Genomic DNA, 16076 nt, shown 5'->3' with positions numbered 1-16076 from the left:
ATAGTGTATAAATCTGTTTCTTCTCTGTACTTTGAGGGGGTGGGTGGGTTTAGGTTTACTCTGAGTGAAGTGATCTGAAAGGATTCTTTAAAACTGACACAAAATCAAAAGTAAAACTGGATTTTGGACTCCAAAACGGAATCTGACTGGACGATGAAATCAGAACCTGATCCAGCGTCCGTGCTGCCATCTAGTGTCTCACTTTAATAACACAGGGCTTTGTGTAATAAATATAGAATGAATTCTGCAATAAACACAGTTATTCTCCATCATGTGAAGCCACACAAACACAGAATATTAATCATGAGTTACTTCAGGGCAGCAGAACACCTGCACCCTCCTACACTACACCTTCCCACAATCCTGTCTGATCAGGTGCACACGAACAGTATAGACACAAGTTTGTGCAAGTTTTAGACACTAAACAAGAAGGTCTTGTTATATTTTCATTCCTGTTTATTTGCATGTTTTCTGCTGACGTCCAATCATAAACACACCCACTGCCCGACATGTTTACTCAGGGGCTCTGTACTAAAGGCAGGGGTTCTGTTTAGAACCATGAACACAAATCATTTGCATGCTTACATGGTAATCTGCACAGTGAAATTGTTCTTCACACTGATAGAGAATGTGTTGGTTCTGTATAGCACCAGAAAAACGCTACTGTTTCAAGCTTGACATTGTGACAGTGGTAGAACCATTATTGGTGCTGTATAGAACCCTTTTCAAAAAGGTTCTCTACTGAATTACACACACACTCTTAGGAAGATGCTTCCTCAAGGGTTCTTTAGTAAAGGGAATGGTTCTATTTAGAATCATGAATTTGCTATAGAACCGTTTCATGCTTGAGAAGCTCTTTGCACGGTGAAATGGCGACTCAGATTGCTGGAGAATGTGCTGAAAGGTACTTGATAGCACCAGTGTCGATGGCACACTTGTAACAATAGAGGAACTCTCTTTGGTGCAGTAAAGAACCCATGCATCCTTTATCAATCTGAAGAACCATTTCACCATGCAGAGAACCACTGCCTTTACTAAAGAACCCTTGAAGAACCATCTGTAAATGTGTAGACACCAGGTTTTGTACCATGCTGTGTTTAACCGTACACAGTGGTGTAACTGTATTACTCATTGTGAAGAGAATTTTAGTGGTCAGTATTTTAGATTTTTTTGAGAAATTCCTGGATCGTCTCACACTGACTGACTAACAGACTGTGAGAAACAGCTGAGCTTGAGTTCAGAGATTAGAGACGATGATAGAATAGAAACACTTTATTTACAGCCATATCAGAAAGTCCACAGTTAATCACAACACAGTGGAGGGTCATCCAACATCAGTACCTGACCTCACTAATGCTCAATCAAATCCTCAACACAATATACTGTATATAAAGACCTTTGACAGGGTCGTTACAGCACAGTAAAATATAAACATGCTTTATGAATGTAACTGAAATACTCATCAGCAGAGTGAAGATCAATAAACACAGATTTAAATGAAAGACTCCAAACTTCAAAGCAAACGTGAGTTTTGCCCCCATGCAGCTGACCGTGGTCCTCAGCGAGGCTCCACATCGAGGCAGACTGACCTCTTTATGAATTTTACAGCATGCTGAGCTGCAGTGAGCTGTAATCTGAACTGAGCAGCTGCAGAGAGGAGATCAGGAGAAAGACTGATGCACGCCTGCGCTCTACACCACCTGCCAGCCTGCCAGCCTGGCTCCGGCTGCGCTTCAGCTCTGCATGGTGTTAGTCAGTGAAACGAGGGCTGTAAGGACTGCAGGGATGAGAACGCCAACAGGTTGGAGAACACTGATCAACATTATGTACATACATCATTACAGTATAACACTACACTCTTAGTAAAGATGGTTCTTGAGGGGTTCTATTTAAGAACCATGTGTTCTATAGAACCATCTGCATGCTTAATTGTGCTTGGTGACATGTTTCTCCAGATTGATAGGCAATGTGCGGAGATGGTTCTATGTAGCACCAAAAGGGTTCCTCTACTGTTACAAACTTATGACAACATAATGACCAGAACCATAAAAAACACATTGTCCATGAATCTGAAGAACCATTTCACCATGGAGAGAAAAACATAAGGCATGAAATGGTTCTATATAGAACTCATGGCTGTAAATAGAAACCTTCCCTTGCAGAACCATCTCTAATAGTGTACAGTGCGTTAGTATCAGTACAGTATATGATGTAATATGATACTTTGGCCAAGTTGAGCTTACAAGTGACAGAGTTACGTGATCAGAGTCGACGTGTTTCTCAGCTCTGACATTTCAAACTTCAGGTTTCTTACCTGAACATCCAGAAAGAAACAAGCATCACATCTGTAACTGAACAGCTGGAACAGAACGTCTGCGTAAATCCAGCCTCCGTTACTCAGTACGAGAGAACAAAAACAAGTAACCGTGTTCTGATTGGTCAGTACAAATGTGCACTAAACACTAATTCTGTTTACGATTAAAACAGTGATGCTGATTGTAAAGTTATGAAGTAAGAAACTGGCTTAACTCAAAATGTTGGGTTCAAAATAATATTACAGATACAAGGAGCTTTCAATTTCAAGTTAGCCCCTTAAATTTTCAGAGCCCACTCGCAGTCCAAAAGCTCTGTTTCACACTTTTATGATCTAAGAACAGCTCCATTAGTTTGCACTTTAGTCTCTGTAGTTACTGAATAATAAGCCTCAGTGTGTGACAAGACGTTAAGAGGTTAATCCGGTCACTGCTTCTTCTTCTTTCGGCTGCTCCCTTTAGGGGTCGCCACAGCGGATCATCTGCCTCCATCTTGCCCTATCCACTGCCTCCTCTACTTTCACACCAACCATCTCCATGTCCACCTTCACTGCATCCATAAACCTTCTCTGAGGTCCACCTCTTCTCCTTCTACCCGGCAGCTCCATCTCCAACATTCTTTGCCCAATATATCCACTATTCCTCCTCAACACATGTCCAAACCATCTCAACCTGGCCTCTCTGGCTTTATCTCCAAACTGCTCCACCTTCACCGTCCCTCTGATCTCCTCATTTCTAATCGTGTCCATCCTTGTCACTCCCAACGAAAATCAGTCAACACTGCAGAGCTGAGTGAACTGACAAAATCACAGGATTCTCAGCAGATGCTGGGCACCAATTAATGACCGAGATCAGACTCCCAACATCTTCAGCATCTCAGACACTATAAACAGAAGAGATGAAATCTGACGACGAGTGGTGGTCATAAATAATGAGACGGGCTGTGGGTCGATACGACACTCCAGGGGCGGAGCTTTACAGCTTATGAGCGAAACTATAGGTCGTCATCCACGAGGAGTCATTTTTGTGTATCATCTTTGCCAATTTGACAGTAGTTTTCTAGATTTAACAACGTGTCTATTTTGGTCATTAATATTCAGTCACACTTGCAGCCCTTTACTGAAGCTAAGCTAGCTCACTAAGCCTGTTCGCTAATGATCAACACATTACAGTTTAGGCTCATTCTGATTGGCTCTTGCCCGTTTCCATGAAAACAACTGACTAAACAGGAAAAAAGATCTTTACTGTCAAACAGGAAATCAATGTGAAACAGGCAGAAAGTGTTCAGAAAATATTTATTAACACAAAATAATAAAGTGCTTTATAGTAAATAACATTACTGTACAGGCTTTAAGATGATTATGAGTACATGGTACTCACTGAAGCTCTGACAGCAAAATAACTTCCTGTTAGTATAAAAACAAACAAAAGTCAACTGATGCAGTGTTACAGATCATAATTTTATTAGTGTTTGTTTAGTGTATATTTAATAAAACAGATTTTAGTTCATACACGTGTAGCAGTGCAGATTTAAAGGGGGTAACTGTAGTGATTATTACAGTGTAATAAGACATTGTGTTTTCTTCTTCTTACCTGTCTGGATCATCGCTAAAGCTTACAGAAACTGATTTGTAAAGAACTACTTTAAATAACTTCTTTTTTAACACTAATTAAATCATTTTAAATACTAGATTTCTCCCAAATAAACACTCAGAAATGAGCCACTGTAATAAAGTTTAACGCTGGACTGAACAGCACATTAATGTACTTACCTGCATCAGATGTGTAGGTCTGTTTTACTCTCAGCTGTTTATATAAATACAAAAACAAAAGCAAAGTTCACCTGATATTCACAACACTGAATGAAAAACATTGTGTACTTGTTTACTGTTTGCTTAGATCTGGACACAGTGAGGATCTCTGATCTCAAAAATCAGCATCATTCATCATAAAACCACATGATTCGATTTGTTTCACAATTACTATTAAAACATACTGACTACACAAACGTACAAACCCAATCCCAACTAAATCTGGAACTGTAGTTAAGGTACAAATGAAAACAGGGATTTGTAAAATTTCATGTTACCAACTATTTTATCAGTTCCTGTAAATATAAACTAATTCAAAATTTGATGCCTGCAATACAATCCAAAAAAGTTGGAACAGGGCAATGTAAGACTGGGAAGTTTGTGGAAGTATTAAAAAGACCTGTTTTGAAAAAGGTAAAAAGGTAACAGGTGATGGCGTCACGATTAGACGTATAAGGAGCACGAAAAGCTCAGTGCTCCACAGCACAACAGTTCAAGAATGTTTCTTAAGGCACGACCGCAAGGATTTTATGAATTTCACCCTCTAGTCCATAAAATTAAAGATTCAGGGAATCTAGAGAAATCTCTGCACGAAAAGGAAAAGGCTGAAAACTGACCTCTGACCCCTCAGAAAGCAGCTCCACCACATGGATCCAGGAATAACAAACTACTGTCAATAAACATTGTCCACTGCTGCATCTACAAATGCAGGATGAGACCGTACTCTGCACAGAAGTCACATATCAACATTGTCCAGAAACACCTCCAACTTCTCTGGGCTCAAGCTCATCTTAAATGGACTGATGCTCAGAGGACACGTGTACTCTATGTTGTGCTCTGTTACCGGCATAAAGTTCTAAATCCAGCATCTGTCTGAGTGTGTGTGTGTTGTGCTGCCTTTTAGATGCTGTCTATTTTAGGATGTTCATGTTTATTTCAACATTACAGTAGCATGACTGTGTAATCAAAGTGCTAGACTGACCTGCCTGCAGTCCAGAATGGTCTCATGTTTAAAATGTGTTGCATGCTATGAAAAGCGATATATGACAATGACAATCTCAGACATTTGGCATCAACATTTGATGTCTTCAGTTCCTAAACATCTACTGAACATTATTAAAAGGAAAGTGAGGTAACAGTGTAAATATGCCCCTGGCTCAACTTTTTTAGAACATGTTGCAGACATTAAATTTAGAACAAGTGTATATATACAAAATAAATAAATAAACAAAGCAGTTGCAAAGAAGTATATTTGTGCTTTTTAAATTGAACACGGGTCAAAGATGATTTGCAAATATTTTTATTTACATTTTACCTTCTGCCCCAACTTTTTGAAATTGGCTTTGTAAGTTTGAGGAATTGTTTATGCAGTTATAGAACACACACAAAAAAGTGCACACTACACAGAATATTATAACAACTGATGGTAACTGATAATATTGTTCCAAAATGTGGTTGAATCGGCTCCTTCAGATGATTTTTACAGTTTACTGAGTGATCTGTAAACTTACACACTCTGCTCATCCCATTGCTGTAGATCTGAAAGCCTCTCTGGACGGAGTTCCAAATTGGCCAATCGATCTCATCAGTTCCAGGTTTAAAACAGCAAAGAGGGTAAAATCAGACTGCAGAACTTTAGTGGTCAGCAGAAGGACGCTGAAGGAGGAGGTGGCTTGGCTTCCGTCAGCTGGGTGTCATTTCTTCTTTTAGAAAAGAAAAAAAAACTCAAACTGGTCGTGAACTGATCATCACAGGTCAGATGCTGGAGCAGATCTCAGAGCCTTTCTGCATCATCTTCCTCAAATAAACACTGACAGTTCAGTCTGTTTATCTGCTCCTCCACAGGACAAAAACAGGGTGAATATATAAATATATATGTATACATATACACACATATATATATATATATTTTAGGGGTGGGAATCTCTTGGCATCTCACAATTTGATTCGATTACGATTCAGAGGCTGCGATGCGATTCTAAAACGATTATCGATCTTTTTTTCTATCCAGGATTTCTTTTTTCTTACTGTGTGATGACTCGGTACTTTTAAAGCACAGTATAGTAGAATGAATTCACTTCCAGTATCTTTTATTAATAAAACAAATGGAAGTGATGTATCAAGTGAACTGGAAGACTCTCATTCACTGCTGCCACTCATCGGTGATAAAATGCCAGTTAGGGTGAAATAAGACCCAATGGCGGCAGCACGTTAGGCGCCCTACCCGTTTTCTTTAGTGATTTTATAACGAAAAGGCAAACAGATTTAAGACGAATACTTGAAGACCAATGGACGCATTCGCATTTATAAGCAGTGCAGTTGGTTTCCTGGAACGTTAAATCTGTAATGAGACGGTCAAACACTAGAAAAGCTGTGAAGCAGAAGTCGCTTCTCTTTTGAATTCTCCCGTTATTCCTTAAATGGTGCCGCATTCACTGGGCACCTCAGTCAGAATTTATGGCGGAATGGGAAAATTCAAACAAGAAGCTGGAAAATAAGAAGCAACTTCATCCTCGTAAAACAGTCAATCGATGAGAGACATTTTACAATAAGCTGCTCCACCTCTGAGGAAGACGGGGGAAAGCGGCTAACGCAGCTGAAGCTTTAAGCAGAGCAAAGTGAGTTTCCGCCTTTTCGATCAGACTTTTAGCCTATACTGGTACATCGGCACAGACATCTGGACATTAAAGGTTGAGGCTCCCAAGGTTGTTTGATTTTCGTTGAAAGGACAAAGTGGCTCTTTTTAACATTTGGGTTGTGACTCCTGATCTAACCTGGCTTTTATTGCAGAGGGTGCCGGTCGGATTTCTCGCTCATCCAGTTGAGTTTCTGTTACGCGCTGCCAGACCGTCCAGGCGCTGCACTCGCCCCCATCCAAGCTCAACATTTTACATGCCGTCAACATTAATACATTTATAAATTAAATATTAAAAATAGTCAATTAAATATTTAGAAAATTGATTTTTGACATTCAGAATCGTTCACGTCTGCATCGCGATGTATCTAAGAATCGATTTTTTCCCGCACCCTTATATATGAGATAACCCCAACCCCACATCACGACCAGACGCTCTGAAAAACAGCAGAAAGCACTTTCACAATATTCCCAACTTCAGTTCATCACCTCAGTTTTGTTTTACCCTTTTTACATCAGTACCGGCAGCTATAACTTCTATTTTTAAAGTTATTGACGACGTGTTTACATTTCAGCTGTGTGTGTGGTCAATTGCTAGGAAACGAACAGGTCAACTGCCACCAATTAGTGTTAAAAAATAAACCCTAAAGCATCAAGACCAACCATCTGCTCTCATGATGCATAACTGTAGGTTCTTCTGGAGTTAACTTCAACTGAACTTCAGGAAATTCACTTTAAAACAAACTTTAAACATCCCTTAGATAAAAGGATCACAGAGGACATTAAACCACTCTGACGTGTGGAACTGCTGCAGATCAGTGGTCATTCATAACTGCTGTATCAGACGGTCAGCTTGTTGCTTTTTCCGTAACATTCAGTGGCAGCTTGTTTTTCATTCTCCGTCATTTCCAATCTCAGTTCACTGCATTTCTATCATCGATATGAAGAGTTTCAGCGCTGAGCGTGACTGAGTGCGAGTTCAGCGGCTGACATCATCAATCTGTTCTGTGAACGGACAGCAGGTCAGGCAGGACATAAAGCTCTGAAAGTAAACAAACTAAACGCCACTCAAACGTCTTGTTCACAAGCACATTAATAACGGTAAAAATACATTTACTGTGACTGATTCCAATGACAAACACTAAAGGAACAGCGTATGAATTAAGCGTCACGGTCCAATACAAAAACAACTAAACAACAAAAACAAACTTCAACAGAATGACGGACTCGGAGGTACCGAGTCGGCCTGTAGGATACGACGTGGGGCAGGGCTTCAGACGGTCATATCGATTTTACAGAATTGGAGGAATCCAATCTCACATTCAGAGATGCACGGTCCAGCTGTCCAGACATAACGGCCATCGACCAGTTTGATTAAAGCAGGTATCTGACAAAATCATAGTGAATCAGAATCACTGGATGAGAGTCGACTCAGAGTCCCAGACGAGTCAAATAACTGGCTTTTTTTGGAGTCGACTCATCACTGATTCAAGCCCCACTCACCTTTAAACCACAACAGTCAGGACAACGTGTCCAGTTTGACGCGTCTCACAGTGCCAAGTGTTGTTTAAGAAGTCTTATTCAGGTGTTCGTTGTTTGATCAATATTGGATTGATCAATATTTTTCAATATTGTGTAACTGCTTACCATCAGACAGGAGATGCTGCGGAGGATTTACAGAATCATACAGAACATCATCTCCCCGAATCCGAATCACAGCTTCTCAAAACCAGTTTAGTCACATACATCACAGGCAGGTTGTTTTAAAGACCGTTTAATGTGATATTTTATTGGTGATATCTGTGACCTCACAACACAGCTTTGAAGAGGAAAACATGAATTCTGTAGAATTTCATAAAAAACTAAACAAAAAAACGGACAGGTTAACACTTCTGGTCAAATTAGCTGCTGCAGGATTTTCACCACAAAAAGCATAAAAGGAACTAAAACTTGAGATTCAGGCTAAGACAGGAATTAAGATATTGCGGGACTGCAGGATTTTACCGAGGCCATCTCAGATGCCAGACTTTTACTGCACTCCATAACCTTCTGATGGACATCAAACGTTTCTCCATCCAGGGTTCTGTATAGGATTTCATCGTTTCACAGAGTGGGAACCTAAAACAGGTCCAAAATAATAAATGAACAAATAAACAAACAGACACATTAAATATAAGCTCTGAATGCAGAGTCTGGTCAATAAAAGATGTAGGGGGTAGAAAGTTCAATAAATGCGATGTAGTGACTGAAGTGAGTAGATTTAGGCTGTTTTGATGTGGGATAGGAGACTCTTCAGAAACATTAAGACCTACGAAGCGGTTCGATTTATGACCCTTTAAACATTCAAATCCAAAATCCTACCCCCTGCACCTTTAAACAAAGCAGAAGGAACAAATATTAAAGCTGATAAAATACAAAAATTCAATAACATCATCAGAGGCCTTCTCAGAGCTATAGACCAAACATTACTGTAATAAATACTAAATATTTTAAAAATAGCACGCCACCTCAGCAGTGCGGCACAGTGCTGTACAGCAGTACAGCATAATGTAGGACAGTACAGTTAAGTGTAATGTTGTGACGTCAGACCTACATAAACTACAAAGTTTTAATAGATGGATAAATGTGGGTAAATCTTACCTTACGAGTAACAAACATGACCAGCACTGCTAAAAGTACTTTGTGCGATTGAGCGCTCTCTGAGCCAGCTGACCCGATTCATCTGTGATTTTCTCCCAGTCAGTTTGACCCACTACAAACCCGATTGCTCGCTTCCTGTCAGCATCCTTCTGCTCCTCAAGATCCGCCCAGCGCACCTGCACAACACACACAGCAGCATAAACTCACACACACGACACTGTTTACTCACACAATGATTAACACAAACATTCACAATCATTTCATATTTTTTCAGATCTTTGATGTTGGAACAAAAACCTCACAACCCATAACATTTGTGCAGTTTTATGTAGCAAAAACAGTCAGAAGTCATTTCTACATTATTTTGCATCCTCTCTTTATCCCTCACAGTTCAACAGGCTGTTTCTGTGCCTTTAAGACTGATGCATGTAAATGAGGTCTGTTCTGACTGGCTATCCTATATTGTACTTCACTCCCTAGAACTTCAACACAAATGGGCAGGGTTAAATTGCCATAAGCTGAATAGGTGGGCCTACACTGCAGTAGGCTGCATGGGCGGGGCTAAACCGCAGTAGGCTGCATGGGCAGGGCTAAACCGCAGTAGGCTGCATGGGCGGGGCCAAACCGCTGTAGGCTGCATGGGCGGGGCTAAACTGTTGTAGGCTGCATGGGAGGACGTATGCACTCTTTGGTTCGAGTGACATTACAAACAATGGCTTTGAAAAGTTCTTGCAGTTTTCTTTGCACGCGTACGTCGTATGGGCTGAAGAGTAAACGGCATGTTCTGAAACGCTGCACACCACACCAAGTAATTCATTTAAAAAGCTCAGGTCATTTGAACTTAATGTGACGTAGTAAGATTTTATTCTCACCACTTTACCTTCGTTCATGACGTATATTGTTTCCAATGTCCTTTTTTGTTGTTTTCCCCTATAATTTATAAACAGTAGCTGTCCTGTACATCATCTGAAAATTTCCCAATGAATGGGGATTACATAGTTTAAGAGTTTGAGAACCACCGATAAAGGTGTATGAATAAATATATTAAGATATAAAAAGACTGAATTTTTTATATAAATATCTTTGACATTTAATATCCAAGTTTTTTTAGATGGGTGTAAATGGTAAATGTACTAATCAGAGTAACTGACCTTAATCTGTTCATCAGTAATGCACGTTAAGAAACCTAAACTGTAAAAATCACTCAATATGTCATTTAAGCTGTTAGATGTTTCAGTAGTGAGAAGATGAACTTGCCCTCTTTTTGCCGGGCTCCGACATCCGACTGGCGTAGTCGTCAGGAAGCTGAAGGAAATCCTCTATTCCCGAAACGTCTGTGTCACGTTTTCGTTTGCCTCCGCCTGCGAGACCGTCCAGCTTGTCTTGATAGAAAAAGCAGCGCGAAGGTCATCTCCACGGTCAACCAGCCACTCTCAGGGGCTTATAAATGAAGTACACAAGCTATACAGAACTGAATCTGATGGGTCGCTAACGGTCATAAATGGTCATTATCCACATTCCAGTACAGCTGAGGTTTTGTATTGAGACATGCAGGAGTGATAAATCTCACAGTGTTCAGTCTGAAGGTTAAACAGAACGCTTAAAACAAAGATAAGCAGATAGCAGGACCTTAAACACCTACCGAGTTTGGCCTCAGACGTGTCCATCTCCCATTTGCTTTTAGGAAGGTATCCCTAAATTACAGAGAGACACTCCAGCTGTTAATCTTCAGGATGGGATGGGAAAAGAGGGGGTAAAAGGGTCTGAAGGTGGGGGGTGGGGGTAATAATGGCTCTTTGGCTGAAAAGATGACTGCTTTAAAAAAAGCAATAGTTAGTCACAAAACCAAACAGCAGCATTTCAGCACAAACAAACAAACTCCGCCTGAGCAGCTGGTCTCAGCCCGATTCACACAGCTGCTGTGATACCATCAGAGCCCTTAGCTCTATATATACACCGAGTCCACGTCCTCATTTATTTACCTTCCAGTCAAAATAGTCATTTATTTTTTTAAGCAAAACAGAAAATTTCACAAACCATTCAATCCAAGATCAGCTGTTTGAGTGGTCAGCGTGTCACTCTTTACCTTCATTCACTTTCAGCTCCTCTAAGAACCTGCAGACATGCCTCCAAAGCTCAGTCTGAGAAGCTGGTTGATCAAACCCATTCAGTGGTGCTGAGGTCTGGACTCTGGGGTGGTCAGTCCATCGTCCAGCTTCTTTGTTTGATGTGTCCGTCTCCTTTTCTCAGTGAGGTTCTCCTTGATCAGCTACACGTCCTTTCAGACCCACAGCGCTGAGTGGTCTTCTCACAGTGGAAGGATGGACAGAAACACCTGTGGATGTTTTCAGATCTGAAGCAGCTTCATCTTCTCCTGTCTCTCAGAGATCAAAGCTTTCAGTGCTGTTTATCTGATGGGGGCAGTTTTGGCATCTGCCAGGTCTTCCAGGTGGTTGTAAGGAGTCACATTTTCTTTATTTATTTTTATTTTAATTATGCAAGTGTACTCTCCTATTTGATCTCTTCACAAACATCTCCTAAAAGCAACAGTTAGTCACAAAACCAAACACCAACAACACCTTTTACTTAGACTTTTTTGACTGGAAATGCAATAAATGAAGGATCTCCGGCTTTTAAACAGTACTGTGCCATTCATTCATAACACACACACACACACACACACACACACACACACACACACACACACCCTTTAAGAGTTCCGTATGTGGAAAAAGCGTTCGCTTCTCAGCAAAAGCCTGTTGTCTGAAGTGGACCATTCAGTTACGGCACAGGAAAATTCTTTTTTACAGACACATCACTTCATTGAGAACAGCTGAAAAAATTAAGTAAAAATACCAAACAGCTGCCAGATATTTATTCAGAAACTCTCCAGTCAGAAACAGATTCCTGGTTTAGTTCCGGTTGGTAGTGGAAAAAGAAGGCAGCACATTTATTGATTTAAGCTGTGACAGTTATTCAAAGTCTTTATATCTGCTCATCACAGCTACCATTAGGGAGATGTTTACTAAAACACTCTTACATAAACAAGCAGATCAGACTAAGATTTCCAGTCACACATACTCTTAAAGATGGTTCTACAAGGGTTGTTAAGTAAAGGCAATTCTTTGGTTCTGTTTCAAACCATGAGTTCCATATATATAGAACCATTTCATGCTTTGCACGGTGAAATGGTTCTATACAACAGAAGAACCCTTTTTGGTGCTATACAGAACCATATACAACAGTTATTAAAGAACCCTTAAGGAACCATCGTTACGAGTGTAGAGGTGGTGATACATGGCTTCGGTGTTCCTGATACCTCCTTTCTGTTTTCACACTGTAACTACAGGTGCATGTTCATCCTCTTTTTACATTTACACTGCTGCATGTTGGTTGGCTCCGCCCACTCTCCCAAGCGAATTTGCATGCCAGTTTATTATCATGGTAAACATCCACCACATATTCAAAAAATGCATATTACACATGACTGTCTGGAATACTGTAATATTAGTCTCACAACCCTAAACGGCAGTTCAGCCGAGCTGAAAACTCTCTTTATATCTAGAACCGGTCCGTTTATTCGCCTACGCGCCGATTTTACAGCACGAGCTGAGCGGAGTTTGTCTTGGTCATCAGTTGCTGTTGTGCAGTCAGTTCTCCACAACAAACCCGTGAATAATTCCACTGAAACACGCTTTGAGATCTGAACTCCCAACTGTGGTCATGCACATCATTTCCGCTGTCTGAACTTTTGTTTAAAAACAATGAAAACAGTGCGTTTACGTTTCATGCTCGGCGACGGCGACGAGAGCGTTTATAGTGGCCAACTAGTTAGCAAGACACATTTAAGCCAGAACCGGTCAGCAACGCTCGATATTTCACACCAGACGCAATACGCGCTGCGAGCGAATGCACCGGAATACAATCTGCAAATATATTTTTGCTCATTTATTACTCAAACTATGTAGTCGACCTTTAATCACTGCTTGAAACAGCAACAATAAAATCTGACTTTCATTAGTTTATAGCTTTCTCACCACACACACACACACACACACACACACACACACATATATATATATACACACACACATGCATACATTATATATACACACACACACACACACACACACGTATGCATGTATATATATATATATATATATATATATATATATATATATATATATATATATATATATATATTATATATACACACACACACACACACACACACACGCATACATACATGCATACATTATATTATATACACATGCATACATTATATTATACACACACGTATATATACATGCATACATTATATTATACACACACACGTATATATACATGCATACATTATATTATATACACACACGTATATACACATGCATACATTATATTATATACACACACGTATATACACATGCATACATTATATTATATACACACACGTATATACACATGCATACATTATATACACACACGTATATACACATGCATACATTATATTATACACACACACGTATATACACATGCATACATTATATTATATACACGTATATATACATGCATACATTATATTATACACACACGTATATATACATGCATACATTATATTATATACACACACACTTATATATACACATGCATACATTATACACACACACACGTATATATACACATGCATGCATTATATATACACACACACACGTATATATACATGCATACATTATATTATACACACACACATATATATATACATGCATACATTATATATACACACGTATATATACATGCATACATTATATTATACACACACACGTATATATACACATGCATACATTATATTATATACACACACGTATACATTATATTATATACACACACGTATATACACATGCATACATTACATTATATTATATTATATTATATATATATATATATATATATATATATATATACATACACACACACACACACACACACACACACACACACACACACCCCCCAGTGCTGGACAGTATCTGAGTAACTGAGTAAATGTAATTAGTTTCTGTACTTTAGTATTTTTGGTGTATCTGTACTGAAGTTTCTCCGTTCTGGGCGTCTTTTTCCTTTCACTCCACTACATTTCAGAGTCTAATATCCGACTTTTTCCTCCTACATTTTGAGAAATCTGTCGTTCCTTTTGGTTTCTGTGTGTATAAAAACGTAACATGTCAAAACGAAAGAAGCGCAAAGCCAGAGCACCAATCAGGGCCCAGCGGTCACTTTGTTTAGAGCTGGTTTTGACCTGTCGGTCATACCGACCCAGTGCAGCACGCGGTTCAACGTCAGCGCAGCAGCGTAAAACTTTGGGAGAGTCTGTTCAACATAAATGATGAACTAACCTAACTTTGTGTAAATAGAGCTCAATATAGAAATATGTCCACATATGCAGTCGAGACTGACGCGGCTTTTTTCTGAATTTCTACAAACACCATTTCATTTTATAGTAAATGAGTTTGGGCTGGTTTATGTTTATGAACAGACGCCTACAGATCAACATAGTAAAGGAGCTCATCTGTGATCCTGAGTTTAAAGCCAGTTTTTATTCAACTTAAACTTGGAACTAAGTTGTAAATAAATCTGAAACTGAAACTTTGCTTGTGTGTAAAAAGTGATTTCAGAGCCACTCGGTTCTCCCTGATGGAAACTGTTTACCTTCAGTGTTTTGTGCTTCTGATCATTTTAATAGACGTCAGCGTCACTAATTAATGACGTTCTATTAAAAGACTGGTTTACCAAGAGAGACGCTGGAGGACTTTCACCTGAAATGAGTTCATGAAGCCAGTCTGGTTATAAAAATGATAACAGGACATCAGAGCCAGAATTCCTCTTTTAGTACTTTTACTTTATACTTAAGTACATTTGAAGGGAAATACTTTAGTACTTTTACTCCAGTGGAGGTCTAAAGGGAGGAACTTCTACTTTTACTGGAGGAATATTTTACCCTGGGGGTCTCGACTTTAACTCAGGTACAGGGTTTGTGAACTTCATCCACCTCTAATATATACACACACACACGCGCGCACACGCGCACACACACACACACACACACACGCGCACACACACGCACACTCCATTTGATGAGCGTATAGGAGCAGTTTGTAATTCTGTAGTTACAGACTGTAGTCCATCTGCTTCTCTGCTTACTTTATTACCCTGTTCTTCAGTGGTCAGGCAGATAGAGCAGGTATTATTTGGGTGGTGGGTCATTGTCAGCATTCTCTGCAGTGACACTGACGTAATGGTGGTGTGTTGCGCTGGTGTGAGTTGATCAGACACAGCAGTGCTGCTGGAGTTTTTAAACACCTCAGTGTCACTGCTGGACTGAGAACCAAAAACATCCAGCTGACAGTGACCTGTGAGCGGCGACCTGTGAGCGGCGACCTGTGAGCGGCGACCTGTGAGCGGCGACCTGTGGGCACTAATGAAGGACTAGAGGATGACCAACACAAACTGTGCAGCAGCAGACGAGCTGTCGCCTCAGACTTTACATCTACAAGGTGGACCAACAAGGCAAGAGTGTCTAACAGAGTGGAAAGTGAGTGGACAGTGTTTAAAAATTCCAGCAGCACTGCTGTGTCTGATCCACTCAGACCAGCACAACACACCATCACCATGTCAGTGTTACTGCAG

General features: G+C 40.0%; 1 protein-coding gene across 2 annotated transcripts in view; it reads right to left on the bottom strand.

Annotated features, from left to right (window-relative positions):
- Window positions 1–3588: 3588 nt before the first annotated feature.
- Window positions 3589–16076, bottom strand: part of ylpm1 (YLP motif containing 1) — a 34801-nt gene continuing 22313 nt past the window's right edge. For both annotated transcript variants that reach the window (XM_037537428.1, XM_037537429.1), the window contains 4 exons: window positions 11041–11092; window positions 10656–10780; window positions 9399–9574; window positions 3589–8876 (listed from right to left, as the gene is read on the bottom strand). In XM_037537428.1, coding sequence (XP_037393325.1) covers window positions 9428–9574; window positions 10656–10780; window positions 11041–11092 — 324 coding nt within the window. In that variant the 3' untranslated portion in view covers window positions 3589–8876; window positions 9399–9427. The remainder of the gene's footprint in view (window positions 8877–9398; window positions 9575–10655; window positions 10781–11040; window positions 11093–16076) is intronic.

The sequence above is a fragment of the Pygocentrus nattereri genome, chromosome 4, assembly GCF_015220715.1.
Source record: "Pygocentrus nattereri isolate fPygNat1 chromosome 4, fPygNat1.pri, whole genome shotgun sequence".
Classification (NCBI taxonomy): domain Eukaryota; kingdom Metazoa; phylum Chordata; class Actinopteri; order Characiformes; family Serrasalmidae; genus Pygocentrus; species Pygocentrus nattereri.
The sequence above is the reverse complement of the archived record's forward strand: the minus strand, read 5'-3'. Positions and strand labels throughout refer to the sequence as shown.